This window comes from Bos grunniens, chromosome 14 (genome assembly GCF_055505025.1).
Source record: "Bos grunniens cultivar Pamir isolate PY7600 chromosome 14, Bosgru_T2T1.0, whole genome shotgun sequence".
Classification (NCBI taxonomy): domain Eukaryota; kingdom Metazoa; phylum Chordata; class Mammalia; order Artiodactyla; family Bovidae; genus Bos; species Bos grunniens.
The window spans coordinates 80,858,926-80,885,571 of record NC_141178.1 but is presented as its reverse complement, the minus strand read 5'-3'; the positions used below and the strand labels follow the sequence as shown (position 1 = coordinate 80,885,571).

Here is a 26,646-nt window from a genome sequence, read left to right as displayed (position 1 = left end):
GCTTTGGCCTGGGGAGCCCAGCGCCATCTGGACCTCAGGAGGGGCAAGGTGCTAGATAAGCATGAGAGCTGCTCAACCCCAGGTGAATCTGTTTCAGACCTTGCAGGACTTTTCTGTCTTGTTGCTCGTGGCCTGGAGAAAACAGGGTTGATCACTGACTCCTCCTGACTCCCAGGGCATTGTGCCTGGGAGTGGAGGCTGGCCATGTGTACCCCTGAGTGCAGTGCATTGTGGGAGAATCCGTGATGAATGAAGCAGGTGGTGGTGCAGCTCGGGACAGGTGCCTGACGTCAGTCCAGCGGGGAGAAGGCTAAATAAATAAATCAGCAGAGCGAAATCCGGGCTCCAGGAGGGGCGACAGGTGCTGTCGGTGAAAAGCTCTGTGATTGTGCTTGGAAACCGGAGTAGCCGCTGAGGAAGGGCCTCCCGGCGACACAGGACAGAGGGGTAGCGCTCATGTACTGGACTGTTTGGGAGGGACCTGCTGCGTTCTGGTGGGTGACTGAACGGTCTGCAGTTACTTTATTGCTGAAGACAGATTGGGAAGAGCTTCTGAGCTGGTCCTTGGTGATCAGCTCTGAGTCTTTTAGTGGACCTGTCAGGAGCTGAGTCCACAGCTGGCTTTGCAGACCTGCCTCCCCAACCCTTCAACCCCATCCAACTCTCTTGGGCTGCCTGGCCTTGCAAGCCTCTGTCAGCACTCTGAAGCATCTGAGGTTCAGCTTCATTGTAGAACAGTCCTGAATGTCATTCCACATATCAGGCTCTGACGTGAAGTTTGGATAGGGAACCTGAATTAGGAAATGACTCTGGGTCATATAGATGCACTAACAGTATGTATATCATGGTGAATCCTCAGAATGCCTCTCTCTCCGCATTCAGAGTTGTTGTTTAGTCGCTCAGTCGTGTCCAACTCTCTCGCGACCTCACGGACTGTAGCCCACCAGGCTCTTCTGTCCATGAGATTTCCCAAGCAAGGATACTGGAGTGGGTTACCATTTCCTCCTCCAGGGGATTTTTCTAACCCAGGATTGAACCCGCGTCTCCTGCATGAAGGGGTTGACAGAGGAGACGACCAAGGATGAGATGGTTGGATGGCATCACCAACTCGATGGACGTGAGTTTGAGCACGCTCTGGGAGTTGGTGATGGACAGGGAAGCCTGGCGTGCTGCAGTCCATGGGGTCGCAAAGAGTCAGACATGACTGAGTGGCTGAACTGAACTCATGCATTGGCAGGCAGGTTCTTTATCTTTATGGCTGAGCCACCAGAAAGCTCCTCTCTACATCCATACCTTAAAAAAAAAACTTTATGGGACCATTATGTGTAGTTGATTTATAATGTGCCTTCTGTGCCTATTATTAGGCACATTTCCACGTCAACAGGTAATCCCACACCGTGGAGTTTGTGTCAGAATCTGTCTTCCTTTACATGAGCAGGTTGCTCAGTGGTGTTGATCCGCAGACTGTACAAGTTTTGCTTTCCAAAGAGCAGAATTGCAGGATCAAAGGGTATTTACATTCTGAGGCTTTCCACATCTACCGAGACGACTGCAGTTGTGGGAAATCGTTGCTGACGGAGTCAGGATGGCCGGGATTAATCCCACAGGTGATTGTGCCACTTGCTGTGAGCGCGTCAGCCCCGGTGACCCCAGGAAGGCGCTGGCCCTGAGTCGCAGACTTCTCCAGACAGCGGGAGGATTCAGGTACCAAAGCGGGCTTCTTCATCACAGACCCTCAGGGGCCCTCAGGTTAAGGAGTTGCTCAAGACAGGACAGATTCCTGAGCTGATAGTCTGGTTGATACCCTCTAGGAGGATCCCTCCCCCTCCTCCTCGGGTGATGTCCTGTTTGCTCAGCCTGAGCTCAGAGGGGAGCGGGCCCTCCCCTATGCCCGCCTGCAGGGGGGCTCCCCAGCGCCCTAGGACCACACCCTCCTCCTGGTAAGACGACCGGAGGCGACTGAGACAGTGGGAAGGCTTAGGGAGGGTGGAAAGACTTCACAGGGTCTGCAGTGTGCTTCTAGACCACGGTCTTGGTCGCTCAGCAGCGCCTGGCAGTCCTGTAAATGGTGCAGAGATGACTCATCCCCTGTGTGGCACGCTGACCTTCAGCTGACTTCAGGTGTGTGTGTGTGTTGGGGGTGGGGGGGCGGGCAGTGACTGCAGAAAGCTGCAGAATGTTTTTGCTGGTTGTCTTATGGTCTTAGTAAGAATGACTGTAACCCCAGACTAAAGCTGTGTGTGTTCCCTTCATTCACCAAAATGTTTACCTTTTAAGAGAACTAGTTTTGATTTGAACATTCCTCAAATATATTTCATTCTTCTTCACTTTAAAAACATTTGGCCGTTTTGTGTTTACTTGACACATGGACCGTAATTCAAATAATTGTGTGTTGTTTGGCAGTTGGGTGGCTTCCAGAACTTCTGCCTGAGAGGGGACCCTGGACGCTGCTTTGACCTGATACAAGTGCCCTCAGAAGGTTTCATTACAGCTCTGCAGTCTTTAGCGGTAGCCCCTAATTATACCCTTGTCCTTGAGGTCTGTTTCTGTATTTTTTTCTTTTCTTGGCTGTTCCTTGAGGTTTATGGGATCTTAGTTCCCCCACCAGGGACTGAACGCAGCCTCACAGCAGTGAAAGTGCAGAGTTCTAACCAGTGGACCACCACAGAAGTCCTTGTTCTCGGTTGTATGTATGTAAAGTGAGGAATCTTTGTTTTCATGTTTTTTAAATAATGTTTGGTTGTTAACGCATCCTCTTCAGCCGCTTGCCTGTCTCTAACACACTGCAGATGACAGTCTGCGTTTGTTGGTACCTGGCCCTGTACCCTAGATGAAATGAGGAGTTTGGGGAAATGCTAGTCTCCTCTGGAACTGTTGGCAGTGGCTGGCTGCCCACTCGGCCTTCAGGTTGATCCTGAAGCTCAGTTTTCCTTGGCCAGTTGGGCAGAAGCAGTGTGGTTTAAAAGCTTGTTGCTGTTTCCATAGCAGCCAATGCTTCATCCTGACCCCAGTGGCTGAAGTGGCAAATTGATGCTAGAAACATTTACAAGAAGAGGAAGGCAAAAAACCTCTCAGAGATTTTTAATTAGAAAACAAACAAACCTACTCACCTGACGTGCAAGTGAAGAACCGTGTGAAGGTCACAGGTGAGAAGTCAGGTGAGCAGGTCTTTGTTTTCAGCAGAAGGTAAAAGTCCTGGAGAATGTTTTCTCTGGGGACAGAGCAGTTTGTCCTTGTTTCAGGGCCATTTCCTCCGACACGAGCGTTCTGAGTTTTCCTTCGAGTGTGGGTAGCAGTTTCCTTTAGCAGAGAGTGAAGGCAGCTGCTGTTTGAGAACAGCTTGGTGTCCATCCTGATGCCCTGGGAGCTGGGGGGAGGGGGCGCACTGGGTCTTCTGCTGTGCTCGGGGGTGCTCTAGTTGCGGCGAGCAGGGGCCACCTCTCGTTGCGGTGCATGTGTTTCTCTTGTTGCGGAGCACAGGGCCTCGGCACCCGACCTTTGGTAGTTGCATCACATGGGCTCAGGAGTTCATGCTTTCAGGCTTCCTTGCCCCGTGGCCTGTGAAATCTTCCCAGACCAGGTATCGAAGCCGTGTCCCCTACATTGGCCAATGGATTCTCACCCACTGTACCACCGGGGAAGTCCAGATGGCGTGCGCTTTGACGTGATCCGGTATTACACGTTTTTGCCGTCACAAGCCGTCACTGGGGTTTGCCAGGTTTGCTTCCGTGTGCCGTCTGTGTGTTTGACCTGACGCTGTGCTTCAGGTGGGTCAGAGCGACTGCTTCCGCAGGGCTGAAGGCAGGGGCAGCATTGTTGACCTGATGCTGTGCTTCAGGTGGGTCAGCGACTGCTTCCGTAGGGCTGAGGGCAGGGGCAGCGTGGAGCTGTGCGGGCTCGCAGGGGGCTCTGCACACCCGAGTCAGAGCAGACTGGCCCCTGCCCGAGGTGGGCTGGTGGAGGGGAGCTGAGCCTTCTGCGCTCCCCCTCGTCTTGCTGTACGCTCCCTTCCTAAGAGATGACTTTTAGAAAGTAGTTCTTAAATAGAGTGTATTTTGAGATTAAGTTGCAGTATGCCAGTTTACAGGCATTTAAAAAAACATCTCTAGGAGGGTGCACCTTCTCCTGTCCTGAGGACGCACGAGAGGGGCCACATCCCCGCGTCCCTGCCGTGATGGCTGTGACCCAGCCTCCCAGGGGAGTGGGCAGCCTGGCCCAGGCTGGGTGCCCTTGACGGGGAGATCTTGGCACTGTCTGGGGAGGGACGAGGGACCAGGGGGCCGGGCCGGGCCGGGGAGTCACAGAAAAGCCGCCCAGGAGAAGCGCGCTGGAGTGCCTGGGCCCTTGGCTCCTGCACGTTGCTGGGATACTAATCCATTGAGAAACACTTTAATTAGACTGGCTTGTTACAGTGTAGCAATATTTTCATCCCCTCACTCCCTGGGGCCCCTTTCCAGATTTCCTTTGATTCAGTCTGCATACTCGGAGTATTTGACACACGCAGTCACATGCCTCCTTACTCCCCCGCCCCCTCTGCCTGCAAGTTCCCAGCAAGCCAATCAGAAGGCGCCTCCGACATGGTGTTCAGTGTCTGAAGTGCTCTCAGCCAGGTCTCATGGCACAGAACACACACAGGCGAGGTTACGAAGTCAGACCAGTCATTTCTACCTAGAGGGGCAGTGGGTTGTCGGCCAGGTGCCTGTGGCCAGCGGCTCCCACCTGGGGCGAGCAGGCCTGCAGACTCTCAGGCCCTTCCCCAGAGCTGTGGTTCTGTGGCGCAGCGGAGCCCTGAAGTCTGCATTTTTAAATATGCTGCCTTGGCCTTCCTGGTTCACACAGATTCAGTGCGTCGGTCCATTCGGCTCCCATAACAGGACACCATGTGGGGAAGTCCAAGGCTTGCTGCTTTTCTGCCTTAGGGGGCAGAAACCACTGGTCCTGGCACTGTTTCCATAGTTGTGCCTTTCCAGAACACCCTGTTGTTGGGAATCTGGTAACGTAGCCGTCTCAGATTGGCTTCTTTCAGCGAATTAACGTGCATTTAAGGTTCCTCCATGGCTTTTCATGGTGTGATGGCTCGTTTCTTTTTAGTGCTGGTTACTATTTCATTGATGTGCCACAGATTGGCAATTCACCTACTGAAGGACATCTTGGTTGTTTCCAGGTCTCGGCCATTGTGGATAAAGCTGCTGTATAGCATCCACGTGCAGGTTTTTTATGGATAAGTTTTCCGCTCCTTTGGGCAAATACCAGGGAACATGATTGCTGCATCGCATGCTAAGAGTATATTTAGTTTTGTAAAAAGCCACCAAACTGTCCTCCAAAGTGGCCGCACCACTCTGTCCCCACGCAGTGAGTGCGGTTCCGGCCGCTCCACGTTTTCGCCTGCGTGGGTGCTCTGGGCCTGGGCCGTTCTAACAGGTGTGGGGGGCTGTCTCACTGCTGTTTGAATTTGCGTTTCCCTGATGACAGGCGCTGGATGCGGAGCATCTTTGCTGTGCTCACTTGCCTCCTCTGTTTTCTCTGGTGAGCTGTCTGCTCGGGTCTTTGGCCCACCTGTATAACTGAGTTGTTCATTTCCTCACCGTCAGCTTTGCTTTGGATAGCATCCTTTATCGCTGTGTCTTTTACAATATTTTCTCCCAGTCTGGGGCCTGTCTCATTCTCTTGATACAGCATTGATTTTATGTTGGCAATCAATGGCATTTCTGATGCTTTGAAGGATGTAACTTTGTAAGCAGCTTTTTACCAGAATGTCATCCGCATTTGTATTAGGGTCCTCTGACTTTGCTTGGTTCCATCTTATGCCTGTTTCCCCTGGTGCAGCAGCTGGCCTTCTCTGGCGCACAGCCGTCTGCCCGGTGTCGCCGGCTTCGCTGCTGCCCTCGGGCAGTCACCTTTGTCGTGCGTGTCTGGAGGGAGGGCACAGCGGGCTGATGGTAGTGGGGGGGGCTGTGCTTTGGTTGAGTGGGTTATCTGAGGCTAATAGTGGACGACGTCTTACGAAAACGTTAGCAGTTCTGATGAGTTTTTCCAGGGTAGAGATGCCCGTCTTAGATGGTGAGTGTACAAATCAAACAGCCCTTGCCACAAACCAGACACCACAAAGCATGGGCTGCTCGTCCCCGTGCCTGTAACGCTGTGTGCACGCGCGTATGCGTGGGGCCAAGACAGGAGCCACGGCGCCTGAACCCCCCTCCAGCCGTCCTCCGGCACATGTTGGTCCCTGACCTTCAAGATCGTATTCCCATCGAATCCTGTGACTTGCATAGACTCTGAACTGCCTGTCAAAAAATTATGCTTCAGTTAAGTTTTTGATGACGTGAAGTTTACAGCCAGCTTTTCCACACAGCAGATTGTAGGAAGTCACGTGTTTTGGCATCAGTCACCCTGAAATTAGAAGCAGGACAATAGAGGAAGTTGTTGATTGGAACAATTGTAGTTTCACTTGTCTCGGTGCATCTGCGAATCACAACCAGGTCGTCGTCAGGGAGGCTCCAGAGGGAGGCCTGACTTCAGAGTCGCTCTGGGCTCTGAAGATCCTAGTGGAACAGGTCACAACGGAAGCCTCTCCGCTCCTTCGAGCAAGTAAGGAGGAGGTTTTCGGGAGGCAGCAGCCTAGTCGTCCTCGGATTGCTTCAGTGTGTTGTCACACTTTAGCTCGGGCCTTTTACATCAGGTGTTTCAGAGGAAAGCATTTTCATGGTTTTAGATGTTGTAATTAACAGCTCTAGCCTTTCTAGAAGATAGCTTCCTTAAAGCAGTTTGCTTGCTGTACGAGTACTTCACGGCACTGCATTACGGGAGTGAATCTGGCTTGACGGTGTCCGATTGTCCCCCTAAATGGAGAGACACCCTCCCCACTCACACCTTCCTTTTCTCCTCAAAGCCGCTCTCCTTCCATCTTCTTGTAGAGCAGAGCCCTGAGGAGAAGGGGCCCTCGCAGTAGAGTTGGGGGGGTGGGGAGGGGACAGAGGTCAGAGCCCAGGAAGGGGGCAGTTCATGCCGCCTGGGTCCCTGCTCCATGTCCTGTGCAGGTGCTGTGCATAATTCAGACTGAGGGGACCCCGAGTCCCAGCCTCCATCGAGCTGGGGACTTGATGCATCTTGGTGCTGCTTAGACTTGCTGTGAGGGGACCCCGAGTCCCAGCCTCCATCGAGCTGGGGACTTGACGCATCTTGGTGCTGCTTAGACTTGCTGTCAGTCTGGTCATAGCCTCCTCACCCCACCCATTTGCACTCAGACAGTTAGAGAACCAGGTTATCAAGTTAAAATACAAAACCATGAGTGAGCCTTCAGTGGATGGGAAAGGACCCACGTGGACCCGCCAGGGTGTTGGAAATGTCCTCCCTGTTGACATAGATTAGTCAAAACTGATTGAGTGGTACCTTTTCACTGTGTGTGAGTACCTAAGGAAGTGAGCAAGCCCTGGTACCATTCACGTGCACAGCCAACCACGTGGAAGGTATAAGGCAAGGGAAAATCGCATCCACAGGGGCCACAGAGAAGGTGAAATCACTAGGAAGAAACTTCACAAGAAATGTGCAAAACTGTAGGAGGAACGTGTTGAAATTCTCCCGAAAGGCACTGGGTTTGGACTCGGATATACAGAGACAGCCCTAAGGGTGGCAGTTCTCCTTCAGCTAATTTATAAAATCAGTGAAATCTGGGTAAAAATACTGACATTTCCCTCCAGAGCTAGTCAGACTCTTAAAGGTCATTTGCTCATAGAGTTCTTGCAAATAAACATGCCGGAGTGGGTCGAGATTCTGGGAGGAGAAGCGCAAGAGGGAAGGCGTGTCCCCAGCACAGGACCCGCTGGTGGCTCTGTGCCTGCAGAGCCTTTGCTGGGCTCGCTGGATGGAAGTGCAGACAGAGTCCATGTGGGGAGAGGGAGGCGCAATCTCCGAGTGCTGGGGTGGGTTCGTAAATAAATGATGCAGAAGCAACCAAATGGCCACTGGGAAGGTGGGATGCTGCAGGAAGTGGGGGGCAGGCCTTCTGCCCTGAAGCCTGGGTCCTTCCTGCTGCCCCCCCGAAGGGGCATCAGGGCCGGATCTGGAGGGTGGGTGAACCCCTGACAGGCCACAGCACCAGCCCAACCCCAGCAGGCCACCCTTTCGGGAAGACTGTGCACACGGCCGTAGTTGAGGTCTGGCTGCACAGTCCCTGGGCTGCCTGATTGGCCAGCAGGACGCCCCGTGTGAGGCAGGCTCTGCTGACCAGTTAGGTGGCCACGCCTGCCCCTGACCATGAGGGAGACGGCAGGTGGCTGGACCCTCTGCCTGGAAGAGTCCTGGGAGGGGAGGTGCCACCACCGCCACCACTAGGGGCTCCCCCCGCAACTTTCTTTCCAGAGGCCGTGGCTGCGCCATTCTTAGACGTTTGGTGAGGACCCCAGATGTAAGGAGGGTCTCTGGTGTGGAGACTCGCTCTGCACCGCAGAGGGGGTGCGCCGGCACTGGCCTGGTGGTCTGACGGTGGGCGGCTTTCCTAAGGGCATCAGGCCCTTTGCTCCCCCACGTGCAGCCTCTGCCTCCTGGGCTTCCTGGCCATCTCTAGCTGATTCCACAGGCCCTTAGGCAGGTGCAGCCCTGGGCCTGGGGTTGGATCCCACAGCCTGAACGTGACCGAGGCCAGGTGGCCGGCTGGGCTTCCTTCACTGCCCTTTGGCGGCTCTTACCTGCTCTTGGAAAATAAGTGCCTGGAAACGCCACCTCCTGTGGTCGGGGTGGCTGACTGGGAGGGGACAGCTCACACCCCTTCCCACTTAAAAGCCTGACCCTAGACTCCTCCTCAGGGAACCAGTGTCCTGAGCTCCCTGTGTTTCCTCTTCTGCTTTGGGCAGAGGCTGCGTAAGAAAACAAAGGGGAAGGAAGTGCAGTTGAGTTTGTAAGTTCTGGGCTGGCTGGTTGACTGGTTCACAGTGTGATAAGGGTTTCAGCATTTTTAAGAGCACTTTTCCTCTTGTTTAATAATAACCCTAGGAAATAGTCGCTCTCTGCTGTGGGGCACCCTGGGGCTGCAGTATGCTAAGCCCATCGCTGGACTCTCCCCAAAGCATGATACCAACCCCTGTCTCCAGTCATGAGACCCAGAAACATCCCCAGGCATCGCCCAGTGCCCCCGGGGCTGAGACTCACAGCCTTAAAGTAATCCTAGTGCACTTACTGCAGAGCCTCATTGCCTCAGTGTCAGCTATTGCTGAAATGACTCTTCACTCTCCGACATGCAGCTGTTGTTCAGTTGCCAAGTTGTGTCCAACTCTTGGCGACGCCATGGACTGCCGCGCGCCAGGCCTCCCTGTCCCTCACTGTCTGCCAGAGCTGGCTCAATTCATGCCCATTGAGTCGGTGATGCCCTCGAACCATGTCATCCTCTGTCATCTCCTTCTCCTGCCCTCAGGATCAGAATCTGTTCCAGGGAGTTGATTCTTCGCATCAGGTGGCCAAAATGTTGGATATCCGGTCAAGATCATTCCTTCCAGTGAATAGTCAGGGTTGGTTTCCTTTAGGATTGATGGCTAAGGGACTCTCAAGAGTCTTCTCCAGCACCACAGTTCGAAAGCATCAATTCTTCAGTGCTCAGCCTTCTTTATGGTCCAACTTTTAACATCCGTACATGGCTACTGGGAAAACCATAGCTGACTAGATGGACCTTTGTCGGCAAAGTGCTGTCTCTGCTTTTTAACACGCTGTCTAGGGTTGTCACAGCTTTATTTCCAAGGTGCAAGTGTCTTTTAATTTCATGGCTGCAGCACAGTCCACAGTGATTTTGGAGCCCAAGAAGATAAAATCTTCCACTGTTTCCACTTTTTCCCCATTTATTTGTCATGAAGTGACAGATGCCATGATTTTCATTTTCTGAATGTTGAGTTTTAAGCCAGCTTTTTTACTCTCGTCTTTCACTCTCATCAACAGGCTCTTTAGTTCTTCTTCACTTTTTGCCATTAGAGTGGTATCATCTGCATATCTGAGGTTGTTGATATTTCCCCTGGCAGTCTTAATTCCAGTTTGTGCTTCAACCAGCCCAGCATTTCTCATGATGGTAGCTCAGATGGTAAAGGATCTGCCTGCCATGTAGGAGACCTGGGTTTGATCCTTGGGTTGGGAAGATCCCCTGGAGAAGGGAATGGCTGCCCACTCCAGTATTCTTGCCTGGAGAATTCCACAGACAGAGGAGCCTGGTAGGCTGTAGTCCATGGAGTCACACAGAGTCGGACACAACTGAATGACTTTCACTTTCAACTCGCAGAGTTTCATTTCAACCTGACTTTGAGGATAGATACACAGTGGGACCAGGGGTGAGGGGACAGAACTGATGGGTTTGAAGATGATAATTAAGTCCTTAGGGTCTCAGAGAAAACTGGTTACTGTCCTTCTTGCCAAGAGTTCAGCTGATCGGGATGGAGTGAGAGAGTGCTGCTAAGGGCTCGCGCTGGGTGCTTTACTGTCCTTCTTGCCAAGAGTTCAGCTGATCAGGATGGAGTGAGAGAGTGCTGCTAAGGGCTCGCGCTGGGTGCTTAGCGCTGTTCCGCTTGCATTGTATACATGAGAAGTGTCATAATAACGTGTTTTTTAAAAAGGATTGGAGAAAGGTGACAGTTTGGAAACGCTGGTCTTGTAGAGACGGCTGACTGTCTGGAGAGGAGACTTGTGAGTTGGGTAGAAGTCGCAGGTGAAGGCTGCAGGTGTGGGCTTGTAGTGAAGTGGAAGGCTTAAGAAGCAGATTCATTGGTCAGATCCCTTGGACCCATGATTGCCCGAGAAGTTTTGGTGGCAGGAAAGAGAGCAGGAGAAAGCCTCAGTTTGGCGGAAGAGTGAGGCAGGGGCTCTGAACCCCCAGGGTCAGCAGCTCAGCTTTGCCAGCAGCTGGGCCAGGGACCCCCTATCACCTCCAAGGCTCCCTGAGAAGGGGGCTCAGTGAAGACTACCCCTCAACTTCTGGTCCTTTCTGGGGTGAAAAGTAGGAGCTAGATGTCTTGGATTAAGTGAATATTAAGCAGAAATATTTTTATTTAAAACAATTGAAATTTTTTTGTAAGATATCCACCCACCGACCCACCTTAACATAAAGTCACTTGTGTGATGTCAGGTCCCTTCAGCTTGAATGGAGGCCCCTGTCCAGAGAGCAGGGATGTAAGCGCATCCTTGTCTGGCCTTTCACGGGGGAGAGGCGAGGGGGACGACTCTAGGCAGGTTCTCGGCAGTCGGCACTTGCTCCTGGCATGTGCGTCCAGGTGGAGACTGGTCACTGGTACCAGGAAGGTGGGAATGCAGGACCAGGGCCCGGGTTTCAGCGCCCCCTGGAGTGCGCCTCCACGTGGTGGTCAGCGTCTGGCCCTTTGGGGCCCAGTGCCCGCGGTCGGTCCCTGGCCTGGCCGAGGAGCAGAAACGGAGAGCTCTTTCCGTGCCCTTTTCTCTCGTCCCATCTCCTGTTGTTGTCCCTTCTCTATCCTCCCCCAGGACCAATTCAGTACTGGAAAACGTTGTTTCTCCGGGGACTGGATTTGTGTTCTCCGCAGGTGATTCTGTCCCCTGCTCAGAGAACCGAGGGCCCCGGGCGGGCCCGGATGGCGGGTGGGGGCGGGCGGCCCCGGCCCGTGTGACCGGCTCTCGCTCCCTTGCAGATCGCCCAGTCGCTCGATGGGGCGCGCCGGCGGCCTGCGTCCGTGTGTCACCTGCCCGCCTCTCAGCAGCAAGGAACGGAGCTTCAGCACCTCTTCAGTAATGATGATGAAACTGGTATTAACTGAATGGCATTTATGGATTTTTAACTCTAATTCACAGTAAGCCAGAAAGCCATATGTTCAATCCAACCAAAAATCATTCTGTTTTGCTGCGTGTCTCATCCGATTGTGAGAAGTTTCAAGATACCTGTTTGTACAAAGAGGAATATAAGTGTTACTTGCCGGAGGAGCACAGCTGAAGCAGAAAGCGAAGACGTCTTAATTTATCCTTAAAGATATATGATAGAATTATTTATTTAGATAGAGTAAAGAGATATATATATTTTTTTGGTGGTGATGAAAATGGCTCCGCAGAATGCCGATGCAGAATCTATGCAAGTTCAGGAGCTCCCGGTGCCCCTGCCAGACCTCCAGAAGCCAGGGAGGGCAGAGGCGGAGACGCGGGATGAGACCGTCAGCGAGGGCTCCATCGACCGCATCCCCGTGCGCCTGTGGGTGATGCACGGGGCCGTGATGTTCGGCAGGGAGTTCTGTTATGCCATGGAGACGGCGCTGGTCACGCCAGTCCTGTTACAGATTGGTAAGTGCCACCCGCGTCCCGGGCTGAGCAGCGCACACGGGTGCATGTGGGCACACGGGCTGACCACGTCCCCAGTCTCCCCTCGCGGCAGCCTCCTCTAATGGGCTTTCCTCCTGTGTCGGCAGGGGCAGGGCGGGTGGGGGTGGTCCTCCAGACCCGCACGTGGGGTCGGAGGCCCCAGCCAGGTGGGTATTGGGTGTCCGGGCTCATTGGCCTTCTGAACCTCTGACCTGGCACACCCTCGCCTCCCACGAGGTGCCACTTGCCGAGCCCTGGGCCCCCCTACCCGCAGTGTGGCCCTCAAACCGTGTCATCCTGGCCGAGCCCATGAGCCCCCACCCCCACCTCCAGTGCGGCCCCCAGCTGTGTCATCCTGGCCGAGCCCGCGAGCCCCCAGCCCCACTGTTTTTCCGTAGAGTGAGGTAAATCGCAGGTCAGGTCGGGAGGCCGGGCACCTGCTCAGAACAAGGCCTTGCTGTAGAAAACACTGAAGAATTCTGTTTTCTTTATTTTCATCTTGTTATTGACTTAAATAGGAGTTTATTGTGAAAGTTAGGTGCCTGAATGATGGGTATTTCCAGAAATACTGAGATTCTCAAAGATACACTCTGAAAACACTGTCATCACTTCCACATTACCGCGGGAAATGTCTCAGGCCCTATAAAAACATGGTCAGAATGTTTAATTTTCCTCATTGTCTAAGAAAGTCTTAAAATCTCTAAGCTCCCAACTTTCTAAGAGATCTGGGTAAGGAGCCAAATTATTCAGAAGCGTGCTTCATTCTAGAATTCCACATGTGTGCTGTAAAATATTTTAAAACTCTGATTTATTTTGGCTATACCTGGAATGTGTCTCTCTCTGAACATGACGGCGTGATTCTTGTTCAGAGAGTACACGCTCAGGCCTGCCTGGCGCCGGCCCCTGCAGGGCGGTGGGCAGGGGCTGGTGCGGGTCCCAGCTCAGCAGGTGCCACGCCTGCCCGCACTGCGTCATCAGGCCCGTGACTGAAGGGGCAGGCTGGTCACCGTCTGCATTTGCGTCCCTGTGCTCCTGCCTGCTTTCCCTGTGACACCCCGGGTGTCTGCCTGTCTCATCTTTCATAACGTAAGGCTGGAGGGACGGCCCACACCTGGACGAGTCGAGACCCTCTCCTGGGGAGCTGGGGGCCCTGGGGTGTGAACCACGTGGGCCGTGCTCTGTCCTCCATCTGCATGTGGACCATCCCTGCACTCACCCCGCTCTGCTTCCTCGGTGGCCCCAGGCTCCAGGCCACTGGGGACAGATGGAACACCACGTCTGGCGGTCCCCACATGGCCTCGTTCTGGTGCTGGGAGCCAGCGAGTGACCAGCCCAGCAAGAGCTGCCTTGCTGGGAGGAGAGCTGGGGTGAGATTCCGGCCCCTGGAGGACCTGGGAAGACCTCTCGGGGGGAGAGGGCAGGAGTGCGGGGTGAGTCTTGGAGCCCATTTCTGGCCAGACCCTGGGCGGGCCGTGTGCGGTGGCATGGAAGCTTACCAAGCGTGTATTTCGCGCCTCTGACATGCCAGGGTGTGGGTTCATGGTTGAGGTCATCACGAAAGCAGTGTGGCCAGACTTGGGATCAGAGCCAGGTCCCATGGTGACTTCCACGATCTCTCACGGTTTAGGCTCTGATTTCTGAGGAGCAGGTTGGTAGCAGGAGTGCAGGTTTGGGGGCGTTTCCGTGGTGACGGGTCACATGTACGGTGGCCCAGCGCCCTGGTGCTCACGCAGCCCCTGGCACTTGCGCTGTGCAGGCTCTGCGTCTCAGTTTCCACACAGCTTACATTTCGCCGTGTGGTTCTGAGTGTGTACGTGTTACCCGAGACTTGGTCCATTTTAGACATCCAGGATAATGCACATTCTAACTTTCCTGTATAACGCCTAGGCTAGGCGTTAACTGCAGCTTCTGAAAGTTGCAAGTGTGTCTGTTCCATGTGACCATACACCAGTGATGATGAGAAGCAGGACGATTGTCATCACAGTTACTGTGACAGGACGACCCACAGGGGATGAAGGTGACCCTTGTCACTGACCCTAGACATGACACAGGAGAGCAGGACTCTGGCAGAAGCTGTTTCCATGGGCTAAAGGAGCAGAGCTTAACGAGAGTTGTTCTGAGATGGGCTTAGATAGGAGCCAGACAGTAAGGCCTGATCCTTTTCTCAAGGTTGTACTTGAATTTCACTCTGAATTTCAGTTCAGTTCAGTTGTATCCGACTCTGCAACCCCATGGACTGCAGCACGCCAGGCTCCCTGTCCATCACCAACTCCCAGAGCTTGCTCAAACTCATGTCCATTAAGTCGGTGATGCCATCCAACCATCTCATCCTCTGTCCTCCCCTTTTCCTCCTGCCTTCAATCTTTCCCAGCATCAGGGTCTTTTCCAGTGAGTCAGTTCTTTGCATCAGGTGGCCAAAGTATTGGAGTTTCAGTTTCAGCATCAGTCCTTTCAATGAGTATTCGGACTGATTTCCTTTAGGATGGACTGGTTTGATCTCCTTGCAGTCCGAGGGACTCTCAAGAGTCTTCTCCAACACCACAGTTAAAAGCATCAATTCTTTGGTGCTCAGCTTTCTTATAGTGCAACTCTCACATCCATACATGACCACTGGGAAAACCACAGACGGACCTAGGGGCAGTGTAGTGGTCAGAGTGGTCTGTCACACCCAGAAGTACAATGTTTATTGAATTTTGTATATTAATAATTATTAAAGCTGAAACGGGGGTTTCCCTGGTGATCCAATGGCTAAGACTCCAAGCTGCCAATGCAGGGGGCTAGGGTTCGATCCCTGGTCAGGGAACTAGATCTCACATCCCTTAACGAGAAGTTTAAATGCTGGAACTAAAGATCTGGCATGGCACAATGAAAACTGAAGATCCTGCATGCTGCGACTAAGACCCAGCACAGCCAAATACATCCATACGTATGTGTGTGTGTGTGTACGTGTTGTATATGTGTATAAGTGCCTGTGTGTATGTTATATATGTACATATGTGTATGTGTGTATATGTTTATGTACATATGTGTGTGTGTGTTTATGTACATATGTGTATGTGTGTGTATGTAGGAGTACGTCAAGGCTGTATATTGTCACCCTGCTTATTTATATGCAGAGTACATCATGAGAAACGCTGGGCTGGAAGAAGCACAAGCTGGAATCAAGATTGCCGGGAGAAATATCAATAACCTCAGATACGCAGATGACACCACCCTTATGGCAGAAAGTGAAGAGGAACTAAAAAGCCTCTTGATGAAAGTGAAAGAGGAGAGTGAAAAAGTTGGCTTAAAACTCAACATTCAGAAAACGAAGATCATGGCATCCGGTCCCATCACTTCATGGAAAATAGATGGGGAAACAGTGGAAACAGTGTCAGACTTTATTTTTTTAGGCTCCAAAATCACTGCAGATGGTGACTGCAGCCATGAAATCAAAAGACGCTTACTCCTTGGAAGAAAAGTTATGACCACCTAGATAGCATATTGAAAAGCAGAGACATTACTTTGCCAACAAAGGTCCGTCTAGTCAAGGCTATGGTTTTTCCTGTGGTCGTGTATGAATGTGAGAGTGGGACTGTGAAGACAGCTGAGTGCCGAAGAATTGATGCTTTTGAACTGTGGTGTTGGAGAAGACTCTTGAGAGTCCCTTGGAGTGCAAGGAGATCCAACCAGTCCATTCTGAAGGCGATCAGCCCTGGGATTTCTTTGGAAGGAATGATGCTAAAGCTGAAACTCCAGGACTTTGGCCACCTCATGCGAAGAGTTGACTCATTGGAAAAGACTCTGATGCTGGGAGGGATTGGGGGCAGGAGGAGAAGGGGACGACAGAGGATGAGATGGCTGGATGGCATCACTGACTCGATGGACGTGAGTCTGAGTGAAGTCCGGGAGTTGGTGATGGACAGGGAGGCCTGGTGTGCTGCGATTCATGGGGTCGTGAAGAGTCAGACACGACTGAGCGACTGAACCGAACTGAAGTGTGTGTATATGTGTTTGTGTGTATATGTTGTCTATGTACATATGTGTATGTGTGTGTGCTGTCTATGTACATATGTGTTGTATTTGTACATATATGTATATGTAGTGTGTGTTCATATGTGTGTGTTGTGTGTGCACATGTGTATGTGTGTATATGCTGTGTGTTGTGTATGTACATACGTGTATGTGTGTTGTGTGTGTACATACGTGTATATGTATGTGTGTAAGAGTGTGTGTGTATGTAGCTGAAGCTGTTGTCTCCGTGTGTACAGCTGGATCCACCTGATAGCTGTCTGCAGGTGTACACTCCACCACTTTCCATCGTCCCAGGAGGCTCCCTGGCGGCCCGTCGCATGAGTGCTCCTTTGTGGTGGGGGTCGCCTCTGTCGTGATCATGCCCTGTCTGAAGTTTGTACGAGCAGAATCACGCAGTAGGTGGTCTGGTTTCTGCCGTGCTTCGGGGGTTGGTTCGTCCATCCTGCTGCACTACGTGGTCCACTGAGTGGGCACACCCCCTTTCCCCTGTTCGTTCACCAGCTCAGAACGTCTGCATCGTTTCCATCTCAGGGCTGTTTTAAATACAGCTGCTTTGAGTCTGTGTGGACTTGTGTTTCGTTTCCCATGAGTGGAGACCTAGGAGTGGGGCGGGCAGTCCCACGTGAGCACAGGTTCACTTCACAAGCAGAGACCATTCCAACCGTTCCCCGTTAGGGTTAGTGTCCTTGAGAACACTTGCATTCCTCTGACAAATAGCGATGGTAAGCATTTATCCTTATGCCTGTTGGGCATTCGTGTATCTTAGGTGGAGTGCGTGCTCAGACTTTTTTGCTTATATGTGGTTTGTCTGATTAATGAGTTGTGAGGGTTCTTTATTAAAAAGTCCTTTATCAGATACGTCTGCTCTGGGGCATCCAGTTCTGTCCTGGGGTGATCGACTTGCTCATCACTTGTGTGGCGAGTCCATCACAGGGCCGGGCTCTCATGGTCAGCCTGTGCGTGTCCTCCCCACCCGGGAGACTCCGAGGAGCCACCTGAAGTGCCGTCTTCCCATCACTGTTCTGCACGATCTCCCCTGTCCCCCGCAGTTTCAGACGCTCACCAGTGCCGCAGGCCCAGGGGAGGCTCAGTGAGTGAGTGAGGGAGGAGAGAATGGGTGACGCAGCTTAGATGCCTGATGTGTCCGTGCACCTTCGTCAAAGCCCAGCTCCTGGTTTCCTGCCTTCCAGAGTCGGTCCCCAACAGCCGGCTCCCCCCCCAGGCTCCTGGGGCCTCTGGACCCACTGATGCACGCAACACAGAAGGCCTGTGGGATTCCCCAGGGAGCCAGTCAGCGCCCACCCCAGCGGAGCCACGTGCTTTGCCTCTCGTTCCAGCCACATGTGTTTGCTCTGTGAACGACCAGGCCTGTCTCCAGTGGAGACGAGGGCGCAGGTAAATACTGTGGACACAGCGCTGGGCACCCTCCCACCAGCAGGCTTTTTACTGGCGGCAACGTGAGGAAGCAGAGGCTGGGAGGGCCGGCCCACCCGTCTTGGGGGAGCCCACCAGGGGCACGTGGGTTGTGTTTAAACCTTGAAGCATCTGGCCTGAGTTTCAGCTTCAGCATCCCAGCCTTTCTGGTTTGGTCCGATGGCCGTCCATGAACAGAGCTCGTTGCCCTGTCTGCTGGGGGCTGTGTTCCGCTCAGATCCCCAGCCCTCTGCCTGGCCCCTCACCTGACATCGCACGTCTGCTGCGTTGAGGACCTGGGGAACAATGGCTGGAAGGTGGAGTGCCTTCCCCACCACGGCTGCGGCCTGAGCTTTCACATGGGCCCAGGAAGTCGACTCTAACCTAAATACTGATGCCAGCCCTCAGTCCTCAGAGTACCTTGTCACCCCACCGCCCCGAGGTGGGTGCAGGCTGAGGGCTGCCCAGGCCGTGGGAACCTGGGAAGAGGTGGTGGTTTCTAAGCCAGGCATGTGCTCCTCAAGCTCCACGCCTGCCCGCCACGGCCGCCGGCCTGTGAGAGGAGCTGATTCCAGAGACACCTGCAATTATGAGGAGAGTTATTCCAGCCAAATAGAAAATACAGATTCTAGAAAAGCCACTGCCCTTCAGCATGCCACAAAATTACCATGTCAGTCCTCGATGGGTGGCCGCGGGTTGGGACGCCCGCCACTGGGGAGTACTGAGCAGTGAGGGTGTGGGGGACGTGCCCAGAAGCAGGTGGAAGGAGCCTGCTGGCAGGGGAGGTGAGCTCTGGCCCCGCTCTGAGAGGCCTCGCACCCAAGCTGTTAGGGCCTTGGGGATCAGAACTCAGACCCCGTGGTGCCTGTTCACTCCTGTCCACCTCCCCGAGGAAGGGCTCGCGTTCTCAGCGGGAAGCTTACCCCTCCTGCTGTGGCCTGGAAGGCAGCTGGGCCTGGCCTATTGCATTCCTGGGTTTGGGGAACTAAAAACTTATAATTCCAGTACTTTGGTTTGTTTCTTAAATTCGGTTTGTCACGTGAGCCGGATTGTCGATAGTCCTGGTTGTCATTCTCAGCTGTGCGTTTCTGTTTCTTTCACACAAACTCGAGTCTTGGGGCTTTGCTGTTTGGTTGCAAGTTGTCTCCTGTGATCCTCAGCTAGTGGCAGGTGTGTTGACATATAGCCCTGGCAGGGCTTGTCTGCTTCCAGCTCTGGGTGATGGAGCTGTTCTGTCTTCGTATCTTCTTATGAAGGGGGTTAGAGGACAGGGTCTCTGCCCGACCCCTCCTCCCTCCTCTCTCTGATCTTGGACCCACTGACCCTGGTGGCTGCTTGGCCACCTGCCCTGTGGGGGGTGTAATAGAAAGTCAGATCACCACCCTGTTTTGTAAAGATGTGAATAATTTTGAAAAGTGCAGTTTACATCGCAGCACTGTGAGCCGTCTGTGTGTGTTTGCTGGCCCTGGTGTCCAGGGCGCCCCGCCATCAAGGACACCTCAGCGCTGGTCTGCAGGGCCCTGCTACGGGGGCTCCGCTGCAGGAAGGCCTTGCCTGGCCAGGCCGGGACCTGCGGTGAGGGCCCCTGACCCCGCATGAGCACATCTTCCTGCTGGCGCCTCTAGACCAGCAGCAGAGCCGCCCCTCGGCGCTGGAAGGGCAACACTGAGCCAGCAGGCCTTGGGGACAGCGGCAGGGGGCAGGCGGGTGTGGCCGGGCCAGCCGCCCCTCCTGGTCCCACTGGCCGGGCCGCAGAGGGGGCAGAAGGGCGGTGCGGGCAGGTGGCGCCCACCCCTTCGGGAAGGTTCGGGGCAGCAGCCCTGAGACTGCGGCTCCAGGAGCTCAGGAAGAACGTGGCGCAGGCCTGGGGCAGCCACTGGTTCTCCGTCCTCCTTTGCAGAGGAGGGGCTTTAAAAACCGGGCCTCTGCTTTCTTGGACCCAAAGCACTTTCACCAGGTTCAGGACTCAGAGGTCAGGGAAGTGAGACTTCCGTCCGTCTCCTGTCCTCAGCACCTGGTTCTGTCCCTGGAGGAGCAGGTTTCATGAGCCTCCTTCTGGATGTCTCCCACACGTGTGACATGTGAGACACGGTATCCCCACCAGAAGCAGAGAGCGTCCTAGACAGACGAGAACCCAGGTCCAGGTCAGGGCAGAAAGCCCGTCGGTCTCTCCAGGCTCTTGCATCCTCTTGTGGGCTTGCCCACCTTGGCTCCAACCTTGGGGCTGGCCCAGGTGCCTTCAGCCTCACCATCGCCCCTCCCTACCCGTCTAAGAGGCCGCATCTCTTACACCCTAGATCCCCACACCGTTAGTCAAACATCTCAGCTTCTGGAGGGGACCTTTAAAGATACGTATGTTCTTAGGCTTTAGGCTCAAAGTGAAATCACTCAGTTGTGTCTGACTCTTTGCTACCCCATGAACTATAGCCTACCAGGCTCCTCTGTCCATGGAGTTTTCCAGGCAAGGGTACTGGTGTGGGTTGCCACTTCCTTCTCCAGGGGATCTTTCCCACCAGGGATCGAACCTGGGTCTCCCGCATTGCAGGCACACGCTTTACCATCTGAGGCACCTGGGAAGCCAAGGAGGGAAGAGTAGCCGCTAAAAACTGTTGCTTTGTTAGTGCCAAGTGGGGTTCTGGTAAGTAAGACCCACAAGCTTGCAGCCAAACAGAGGGTGAGAATGTGACATGCAGGGGGCAGGGGCCCATGGGCCCCGCCAGGAGTAGCAGCATCCGTGCCTGCTTCCTGCAGGGCCGGTGGTCTGGGGGCTGAGGAGAGGCTGCCCAGGAACTCCTGCAGACCAACGCCTGGTGCGAGCCTGGCACTGCAGGTAGGTGCCCATGGTTTGCACGCCTTGTGCGTGTGCACATGCATGTGTATGTGTGCACACGTGTGTGATGTGTGCATGTGCTGTGTGTGCACTCAGGTGCACCAGACGAGCCTGGCCTCAGTCAGGGCCAAGTGGGAACGAGGGGTCCCTGTCAGAGGAGAGTCTGGGGATAGCGTACCCAGAGCCAGAGCAGACCCCGTGAAGCTCCGGAGCCCTCCTGGACTGATGCGGTCTGGTCCCACACAGCTTTTCCCTTGGGAAGGGGACGTCTGCCCCCCCCCGCCCCCCACTGTTTCCCTCTTCGTTCCGGAAACACCCTTGAAGGAAAAGGAAAGTCCTAGAAGGGTGTCCTGTGGCCTCTCAGCTGACGGACGCCAGTTTCTCTCCTGATGGAAGCTGGGGGGCAGGGCTGTGCTGTCCCAGCGTGACCAAGTGCTTGGTACGTTTATTTATGGGCGAGCTTAGGTTTAATCTTGTCTGTCTCATTCAGGAGGGGTGAAACGTTGTTCATTTCGTGTATGTCTGTCTTTTTGTTTTTTAAAAAGCACTCTTCCCGCTTTCGGTCCTAACTTAATGTGAATCAGAATTCCAAGGATGTGATGTGTCAGAACTGGAGCCTCACCTTTTCCTCCTGTGGGAAAATCCTGCCCTTTAGCAGCTGGCCTTAAAGAAAACACGCGAGCTCGAGGTGCCGTGAGCGCTGGTCACTGTCCTCCGCTCCCTGGATCGCGGAGGGAAGTGGACAGCGAGGCCAGCACCTGCGGAGCGGAGTGGGGCCCTGACCCCCTGTAATCCAGCCCCCCGCCCACCCCCAGGAACTCAGTGCCTGTCTCTAAAGCCCTGTGCCTTCTGGTGCCACTGACTCAGGCTAGCGCTTGACACCCATCGGGTGGCGCCCAGGAGCACACACACCTTGGGTGAGAATTGAGTGCTGTGGGCTCATGCCGTATCCAAAGTGAGGAGCGTGCATGCTGAGTGCCTGCCTGCTGGATGGGCTCGAGCGGAGGCGCGCCTTGGAACACACGCGCGTGCCCTGCACCCTTCTCGAGTGGGCGTGGATGCTGCCGCAGGTGGCCGGTCATGAGTTCCTTTGGCGTGAGGCCTCCCACGTGGCCCTCCAGCAGCTGCTGTCACACCTCGTGCTCCCCCAGTTCAGATGCGCTTCCTAGGAATTCCCTTTGTGTATAGTGACCCCTCAAGCCTTCTGCAGGGGGCACTCCTGGTTGGTTTTCCTGTTTTGTCAAAGAGCTGGCAGCTCGCTGCCCTCAGTCTCCTTTGTAACACCCAATTCCTAAGGCACCCCTGTCTGGTTCTTGCGGGTCACCTGGCACTCTTTGCACAAAGCTGCGTCACTTAAGGGCTATTTCGGAGAATCAGGCTGCTGCGTCACCAAAAGAGGGACAGCTGAAGGAGGCCAGAGACCTTGTCCCTGGAGGCCAGGAAAAGGGGCAAGTGGTGGAGGCTGGAGTGGTGGTTCTGGGGACTCTCGGGGAGGACACCCCGCCCAGCCTGTGTCACTGCGTTGGCTGCCGAGACGACGCCCACAGGCCCTCCTGCCCCTGGGCGGGAGGCTTTCAGGCTGGCGGCCGCTGCTCTTCAGCGCGTGGGCGCCTCCCCTCTGCGGGCCTTCGGTCCTGGGCTGAGGGCGGCCCAGAGCACGTGCGCTTAAATTCTGCCTTGGTGCTTCCATTGATCTTTAGCAGCGAAAACCCCACCAGGCTTGGCCATCCTCCTCCGGGCGGTGGAGCGGTCTTTGTGTTGCTTCTAATCTGACAGTTGTTTTCGCCTCTGTGGAAGCTGATGCTGTGCAGACCTGGAGAATTTTATCAGAGCCGCTCTCAAGATGGGTTTCCCTGAGACCTGTCCGCCATTTCTGGGCTTATACTTGGTCTGCAGGCCCGGAGGGCAGGGTCCCCCGGTGTTGGGGGAGGGGTCCCCAGGCTGCCCTGGGTTGGGTCGCACACCCAGGAAGAGAGCACTGGGCTCCAGGCCCTCATCCACCCCAACCCCAGAGCGCCGTCGGGGGAGGGGCGGGCGTGCCCATAGGGCTAGGCGCTGAGGAGGATGGTGAGTGGATGAGATGGGCCTTCACCGGCGTCTGTGCGAGTGAAACAGTCCAGACACAGAAGGATGAGCGCTGTGTGATTGCACCTCCGCTTGGGACCCAGGAGGAGGATGGGGGGCTGGGGGAGGGGCCCGGGAGGGCTTCAAGGGGGACGGAGTTTCAGTTTCACAGGTGAAGGTTCTGTGGGGACAGCAAGGGACATGTGCCTGAAGTCACTGAACCACACACCTCAAAGCGGTTAGAGAGGCAACTTTTATACGATGGATATTTTACCCCCACTTATTAAATGTGGGAAAAAATTGGACGGGCTATTCTATCCAACTGAAAACTGGATTTCCTGCTGACGAGAGACTGAGGAAGCCTGAAGGGTGACACATGGCCTGGGCTGGGAGGTGGCGGAGGGCCCACGCTCGCCCGCGGAGGGGAGGTCCAGACACATGCGCGTGTCCGTGCCTGGGGGCCCTGACGTGACACCCACCCGGGCTGGGGGACCCTTGCAGTCCCCTCAGAGCCCCAGCAGCATGCTGGAAGGACAGGCAGGAGTCGTCAGAATCTCCTGGAGTTTGATGAAATAATTGAAGAACTGTTGTGCAGGACTGTTTTGTTTGGATTGGGAAGTCTGGATTTCCTTGTGTTTCAGATCATTGTATTTTAGAGACAATGCAACGTCAGCCGCAGTCGTTTTTCCCAAGGAATTCCATGCCTATTTTTCTTTCATCAAACGCTTATTGAGCACCTACCCGCCAGGTGCCGGGCACTATGCCAGGTGCCTGGGCGGGGTGAGCAGCCAAGGCTCCTGCTTCGACGGGGCCAAGCACGTGCAGGGACTGAGCATGTAGGGGTCCCTGTGAGGTGACGGCACCTGCGCTTCAAGGACCAAAGGGTCCCAGGTCCGGGAGGCCTGGAGGGGGTCACCGGTCCCGCATACCAGCTCTGAGCTTGCGGGGCCTGGGGTCAAGGCTGTGGTTTATGGTTTGGAGAAGGAAGAACAGTCGGAATCCAGGCCACTGCCCTCTCCGTTGAAGGCGAGCGTGGGGATGGCGGAACAGCCGGGCACAGAGAGGAGGGGCGGAGGCTTGTTGGGGAGGTGGCCCTGGGCCTCCTGGTTGCCGAGCACACAGGGGTCATCGAGTGGAGGTGAATCATTGCCACATTCCAGCCTGTGGCGTGGCAGGGAGGGGCAGAGGGAAGTGTGGCCTGTCAGGGGAGCCGTGACTAAGTGAATGGCACAAGCTTGGTGCCAAGTCCTGTTTGGGAAGCTCTGATCCTGGTGGGCCAGATCACAGAAGGCCTTAGGTGCCACTCCAAGGAGGCGATTTCCAGAGAAATCTGAGTAATTCTGTCCTTTGCCAATATTGCACACATGAGCCTTAGTAAAGCAAGAATGGAGCAATTATGTTGCTCCATTAGGTAAGTAATCTCAGAGACAATTTAAAATATATGGGAGGATGTGCGTAGGTTATGTGCAGATACCTACCGTCTGTATCAGGGACTTGAGCACCTGTGAAAATGCTCAGGGTTCTGGGGCCAGCCTTCTGTGCACACTGAGGGCTGAGTGTGCACTTGGGTGAAAGGACAGAAAATGCTGTCAGTTATTCCTGCAGGAAGTGATCATGTCTCTTTGTAACGAAAGCCAGAAAGAAGTCAAATCAACTTTACCAGAGCATTACAAGTATGTTGGAATGATAAGGAACCGGAAAGCCGGGGTTCGGGGTGACCTGTCCTCTGTGGGTCCCTTCTCAGGGGAGCCCAGCCCTTGGGCCTCCTGCTGCTCGTCACAGCAGGGCTCTCCAGGGAATCACTGTAAATGTTTAGTGTTTCTCTTAAACCTGCAACAAGATTATAATCACGGACAGGAATTTTTTTAATGGTAAATTTTGGAACAAACGCTCTCTTTGCGGTTAAAGCAGTCAGTGTAGAGGGTGTCCACCCGCAAGACATGTCCCAGATGGTGGTAGTTCTGTCATTAAAAAGCCAGCTGTTTAAACCCCGTGCAGAACGCGTACATGTGTAAATGGCGGGAACGGCGTGCGGATAGGGTTTGTCCTCTGGGGCAGCGTAGGTCGTTTTCCCTGTTGAATTGGAGAGAGCACGTGAGTGTGTCTTACAGCTTGTAAGCTTCAGGGAAGCATCACAGAAAGGAACTTGAAGGAACTGCCAGCCCTTGTGAGGACTTGGGAATGGTGGTGTTAGTACTTTATCTGCAAACCTGGAAAAGTGGTTCCCACCCAGGAGGTGTAGCTCACACTGCAAAACTAGGCAGAAACTGAAACCCTGAGTCTCGCTCCAAGGCAGTGAGGCTGGACGCCTGCCTGCTGGGCTGTTGACCGCGGCTGGAAGAGCCCTGCCCTGGGCAGGAGAGATGGAGGCAGCTGGCACAGGCTCGGCTCAGGGCTGGGGGCGGCGGCACCGATTCTAGCGAGAGTCAGGCTTTATCAGTTTCAACCAAATTACATGTCCTCGAATTCCCTCTAGATGTTCATGTGTGTCTCTTTTGCTGTCGTTTATTACTGGCACAGTCAGTGGGAGTCTCTCCCTGCTCTGATCGATGCCTGTGCATCTCCGTGTGGGCCCCAAGCTCTGCCTTGGCCAAGACCCCGACCCTGAGCACCTCCCTTCCCTCCACTCCTGGGGCTCTGCTGCCCGGAGCGCTCCACTGCAGGCCTGGCTGGAGCCCTGGGTCCCCACGTCCTCCCGGCAGTCTCTCAGACTGTGAAATTCCTTTCCTTCACCTTCGTCGTGCTAGAGTGTGACCGAAAAGCGGGAGTTAACCAGAGCCAGACAGGAAACGCAGCCCGAGTAGACGCAGCCGCCGCCTGGGAAACGCTTCCCCGGGCGCCCGCCCCTGTAATCGGACACTCATGGCAGATACACGGGGCCTCACGTGCAGCTCATGCAGTTTAATCGTTTCACTGAAGTGAACAGGGTAGACGTCTCACACTGTGGATTTCTCCGTGTGGGGTGGTGGCCAGCGGTGTGGCCCCATGGGTCAGGCCCAGCCTCGCCTCAGGTCTGGTGAGCAGAGCACAGGGGCGCAGGTCACTGGCATCGCCGGAGGTGGGCACCACCCCCCCCCGCCGCCGCCACTTGCGGGGGCACCGTGGCCCCTGTCCTCAGGGAGAGCCGCCCAGCACAAGGAGAGCACACTCCCTTTGACCCCAAGCTCCAAGGTCAGCATGCAGGGTGGCCACTGCTGGCGGGCTCGGAAGCCCCAAGAGTCGGCTTCCGGGAGAACAGCTCACCGCGGAGCCTGGCATGGGGGCCGGGCCGGGCTGCCGCCTTCCCTCATTGGGGCTCTGGGCCCTGCCATGCGAGCAGAGTGTGGTGAGACAGTGGCTGTGGCCTGTGGGGGAGACCGTGCCGGAGGCAAGCAGTCTAGGCCCAGAGTTGGACAGAGCAGCACTCTGCCTGACCACCGAGGTGGGCAGCGTGGAGAGAGGCGAGGCTGGGCACAGAAGCTTGGTGTCAAACAGGCCATGAGCAAGACTTGCGGGCTGCCCCAGGGGCCTGGCCATCTCCTCTGAGCCCTGGACGGGTCTGCTCTGCACCACAGGAGTTGGGGCTCAGGGAGGAAGGTGACTTGCCCAGGGCTCCATGGCCAGAAAGCGTAGAATCAGGGTTTGAGCCTCTCCTTTTCTTCTGGCTGGGCCAGACTGGAGGCTGCCGTGAACTAGGAGAGAGCTAGGTGTTCCCTGCTCTTAGAAACGAGATGTGTGGACCCCGCAGTAACCATGCCAGCAGCAGCTGGTCCAGTGACCTGATCCTCCCACCAGCCTGGAGATGGCGTTACCTTGCAGATTCTTGCAGGGGAGGCAGCCCCCTGCGGCCTTGCCAGCTGTGCTGGCTGCAGCTGTGAGAAAGGGAGCCCTGGTCAGCGGGTTTCAAAAGTGCTCAAGATCTCTCTTGGTTAAAGTGGTGCAACCTTCTGTATGAATTCCATTTTTAAAGTTGGCAGACAACCTGCTAGTTTTCCCGTCGTGTTTTCAGGAGGCAGACTGCAAAGGCCCTGCTGGCTGCAGCCTGGGGCGTGCCTGAG

General features: G+C 54.8%; 1 protein-coding gene across 13 annotated transcripts in view; it reads left to right on the top strand.

Moving 5' to 3' along the window:
* Positions 1-26,646, top strand: part of SLC45A4 (solute carrier family 45 member 4) — a 67,091-nt gene that overhangs the window by 23,400 nt on the left and 17,045 nt on the right. For 9 of the 13 annotated variants that reach the window (XM_086337525.1, XM_086337521.1, XM_086337516.1 and 6 more), the window contains one exon: positions 11,631-12,270. The exons of 2 other annotated variants lie outside the window; for them this stretch is intronic. In XM_086337525.1, coding sequence (XP_086193651.1) covers positions 12,027-12,270 — 244 coding nt within the window. In that variant the 5' untranslated portion in view covers positions 11,631-12,026. Of the gene's footprint in view, positions 1-1,607; positions 1,705-6,446; positions 6,589-11,630; positions 12,271-26,646 lie in introns of those variants that run through there. 2 more of the 13 variants (XM_086337519.1, XM_086337523.1) reach the window with 2 other exon arrangements.